This window comes from Notothenia coriiceps, unplaced genomic scaffold, assembly GCF_000735185.1.
Source record: "Notothenia coriiceps isolate Sejong01 unplaced genomic scaffold, NC01 NC01_scaffold00006896, whole genome shotgun sequence".
NCBI lineage: Eukaryota > Metazoa > Chordata > Actinopteri > Perciformes > Nototheniidae > Notothenia > Notothenia coriiceps.
The window spans coordinates 1-3812 of NW_011339597.1; the positions used below are offsets into that span (position 1 = coordinate 1).

At 39.7% G+C, this 3812-nt stretch overlaps 1 protein-coding gene across 1 annotated transcript; it reads left to right on the forward strand.

Moving 5' to 3' along the window:
• The first annotated feature begins 1415 nt into the window (after positions 1-1415).
• On the forward strand, positions 1416-3113 carry LOC104943821 (serine/threonine-protein kinase TAO3-like). The gene is made up of 5 exons (XM_010769287.1): positions 1416-1528; positions 1871-1972; positions 2058-2103; positions 2187-2283; positions 2996-3113. The coding sequence occupies exons 1-5, from the start codon at positions 1499-1501 to the stop codon at positions 3111-3113; spliced, it is 393 nt and encodes a 130-aa protein (XP_010767589.1). The 5' UTR covers positions 1416-1498.
• The last annotated feature ends 699 nt before the right edge of the window (positions 3114-3812 follow it).

Here is a 3812-nt window from a genome sequence, read left to right on the forward strand (position 1 = left end):
TATAATATCATTCCAGGTCCTCAAACCTTACATCTGCAGCCTGGAGAGCAACATTGAGAGAAGGTTCCAGCATATTGAAGTGCTGGGGGCCTTCAGTGTCCTGGGTCCAAAGGCAGTTACCTCAAATGATGTAACCAACATTTCAATGTTGCAGACCCTTGCCAACAAATTCATCCCAGGGCAGGATGCCACAGTTATCCAAGAGTGGACCTCCTACAAGCAGCATGTTCTTGAAGGAACATTTAAGGTTGGTAAATATCTAAATTAATATGAACTTGACGGTTAGAATTGCTTGTTTTGACATCTGTAAATGTTTCAATTATACTGTATACTCATTTGCCCTGCCTTGGCTAATCTCTGAAGGACAAGACACAAGCTGAGATCATGCAGCTCCTGGCCAGTGAGAAGGACGAATGGGCAGAAATATACCCAAACCTCAGCCTTCTCTCTTCAGCGGGGTTGGTCATCCCTGTCTCCAGTGTAAACTGCGAGAGGGATTTTTCTACGATGAACAGGGTAAGTGTCCTTCCCTGTTGCATGTCATTCTGTATAGTTCATTTAAAAAAAACTGTCTGTTTTACAGGTGAAAACTGACATGAGAAACCGACTGAAAGGGGAGCACCTGGCTGCATGTATGCGGATAGCAGTCAGTGGACCAGCATCAGAGGCATTCCCATACACACAGGCGTTGGAGCTGTTCTTCAACAAACCCAGACGGATTAAGTGCTCTGACAACCAGTGCCATCTTTGTACAAAATGAATATTGCCATACAGTAATGTAAATTTAATGAATAAATATGTTGTTAAAACTTGTTGTTTGTCACATGTGTTGCACGTCACAAAGCCCGCCCCGCGGTCCGCTCGCACCGCGCTCCGCTCGCAGCCCCCCCCCCTGGACCCTTCCCCCCCAAGTATATTTCAGATCTGTGGGAAACAGTGCTCCATATTGTCCAGCCTTAATTGCCAAATAAGTGAAAATATGTAGAATAATGTTTTGAGTGAATTATCCCTTTTGAATCTGTTATAAACTGATTATAATACCATCGCTGCAAAAAAAAAGCACTGTGATACAAATTGTAGTTCTAAACATAGGTCCATCATTTACCTGTAAACAGTTTTGTTCTACATTTTTGAAAACGAGGGCATTGCACCAAACGCTGTTTGTTGGTCCCCGGCTGGCAGAATGAATCCTGTCAGACGATCAGCTTTGCGGCGTCATCACAAACGGACGTCGCTTCACGTGACGCTCCGGAGGAAAGGACGTCACATTGCTCTTAAAACTCATTTCCCTGCTTCTCGTGGTTTCCTTGCGTCTCTCCATGCTTCCCTGGTGGGAGGGACTAAACGCAGGGAAATGACGCAAGTGAGGGACGCAAGGATTCCATTTAACCGAAGTGAGAAGCACCCCTGTTTTCTCTTGAGTGTTTCTGATGATAGTGTTTTTGTCCCCCTACAGGCCCGAGATGTGCGCAACAGTGAGGTGGTGGCCATTAAGAAAATGTCGTACAGCGGCAAGCAGACAAACGAGGTAACACGCGAAAGAAATATAGTTTATTTTCTTAAGTAAATGTTCATCCTCTACTAATGAACCTTTCAGTTCATTAAAAAATGTCTACCTTTTTAAAATCAACCTCATGTTGTCATATTCTTCTACTTTTAATAAACGTGGGAAAAGTGAATAAATAAGTACTTCCAGATGTCTTCAATGTTTTCCTCTACCTTTTTAACAATAATCATTCTTCATTACGGTACTTTTCGACAAACAAAGATGGGTCTAATTATTGATGTTTAATATATTTATAATTTTTTAATGTATATGAAAGGTGCTCAAAAACATAAGACAAGCATCTTTTTGTATGTTCATGTTCAGAAATGGCAGGACATCATTAAAGAGGTGAAGTTCCTGCAGAAACTTCGCCACCCGAACACCATCGAGTACCGGGGCTGTTACCTGAAGGAGCACACAGCATGGGTACGTACTGATAGATGGATGGATACAGAGATAAATACAAAGTCAACGTGTCTGCTGATAATAATAGATAATGATTTCTCCTCAGCTGGTGATGGAGTACTGCCTCGGCTCGGCCTCAGACCTCCTCGAAGGTCAGTTTAACACAGCTTTTAAAGCATCATTATTTATGCGTGTTGTTTCTGTTTGTGACTCTTTGTGTCCTCTCTTCCTTTAGTTCACAAAAAGCCGCTCCAGGAAATGGAAATAGCTGCTATTACCCATGGTGCACTGCAGGGATTAGCATATCTTCACTCGCACAACATGATTCACAGGTAAAATATGTCAAATGTTTATTAAAGCTTTTTCTAACAAATTACAATATGTTGTTCTATTACATTTAATGCAACACACAAAAATGTTTTGTATTGTTTACAAGGTGTTACATTTAAAAAAAAAAAAGAAGATTTATAGATTATTTTCCGTCTCTAACAGTTAGGATAAAAATGTATTTAAATTAACATTTATAGCTTGTGAACACCCATAACCAACTCAACAGATGTTGCAAACCCCTACATCTCTAGAAATAAATAATGTAGATAATACAATGAGAGCAGCAGCAATCCATTAAAAATAAAATAAATAATTATACAACACAACATTTTTTTATTTTGATAAGGGCTGCAACTAACCATTATTTTTATCATTGATTAATCAGCAGGTTTGGTCTATAAAATATCAGTAAGTAATCTTGTTTTTTGAAAGCTTAAAGTAAAATGTTCTCGCGTTCACTAATCATTCATAGCTTGTTGATCCCTTACACTCTAAATCAGCATTAAATAATCTTGAACAACCAAAAAATCAGTCGAATCAATGGTGAAAATAAACATGTGAAACCCTTGTTTTTCAAATTGCATTCATAATAACAGTTAAGATGTGATGATAAAGGCTTTGAAATGCCTTGAAAGAGCCTGGCCATTTGTTGACTTGACCTGTTAAAAAGCAGCAGGAACAAACACTGTTAGTAAGGACAGATTCTTTGTGCAGGGATGTGAAAGCGGGGAACATCCTGCTGACAGAGCCCGGACAGGTCAAACTGGGGGACTTTGGTTCTGCTTCCATCGTGGCGCCTGCCAACTCCTTCGTAGGGACTCCCTACTGGTGAGTTCCTTCTTCTACAACACAACATTTAATCAATGAGAGGGAAGTATGGGGACATTAAGGTGCCGTTTACACAAGGACAAAACGGGTTGTATCTGCTACTTTTCTCTCGCGTATAGCCCGTTAGTTTACACGAGGCCGACGCGTAAACGGACCCAGCAAATGATAACGGGTCCCAAGGTGGATAGATCTGCAAATGGAACGCTCTAGGGCAGGGGTCTGCAACCTTTTTGACCAAAAGAGCCATTTTGCTCCTTTTTCCAAAACATTTTTTTGTCTGGAGCCGCAAAACATATTTCATAGCTTGATAGCTAATAAAGTTGTATTTATTGTTATATCAGACAAAAACTACAGTTTTTTTGCATTTATTAGGCTATTTATTACATTATATAAAACTGTTAACCTCTAATAAGAAACAAAGAACTCCTATAAGGAGAATTAAAAAATAATACACAGGCCTACTTTAAAATAAATTAAACACAGCACAGTCCTCTGCACATTTGAAGGAAAAAAAAATATTATTAAAATGGGCCCACTTTGAAATAAATAAAACATATAGCTGCACCCTAAAAAGGGTTAAAGGTAGGGTAGGTAAGAGTGGAGAAACCAGCTCGAGTGCGCTAGAATTTAAAAATACACAACCGGAAAAAATATGCCTCTTCCTTCAGACTTTCTTACAGAGTCCCTCCTCCAACACACACGA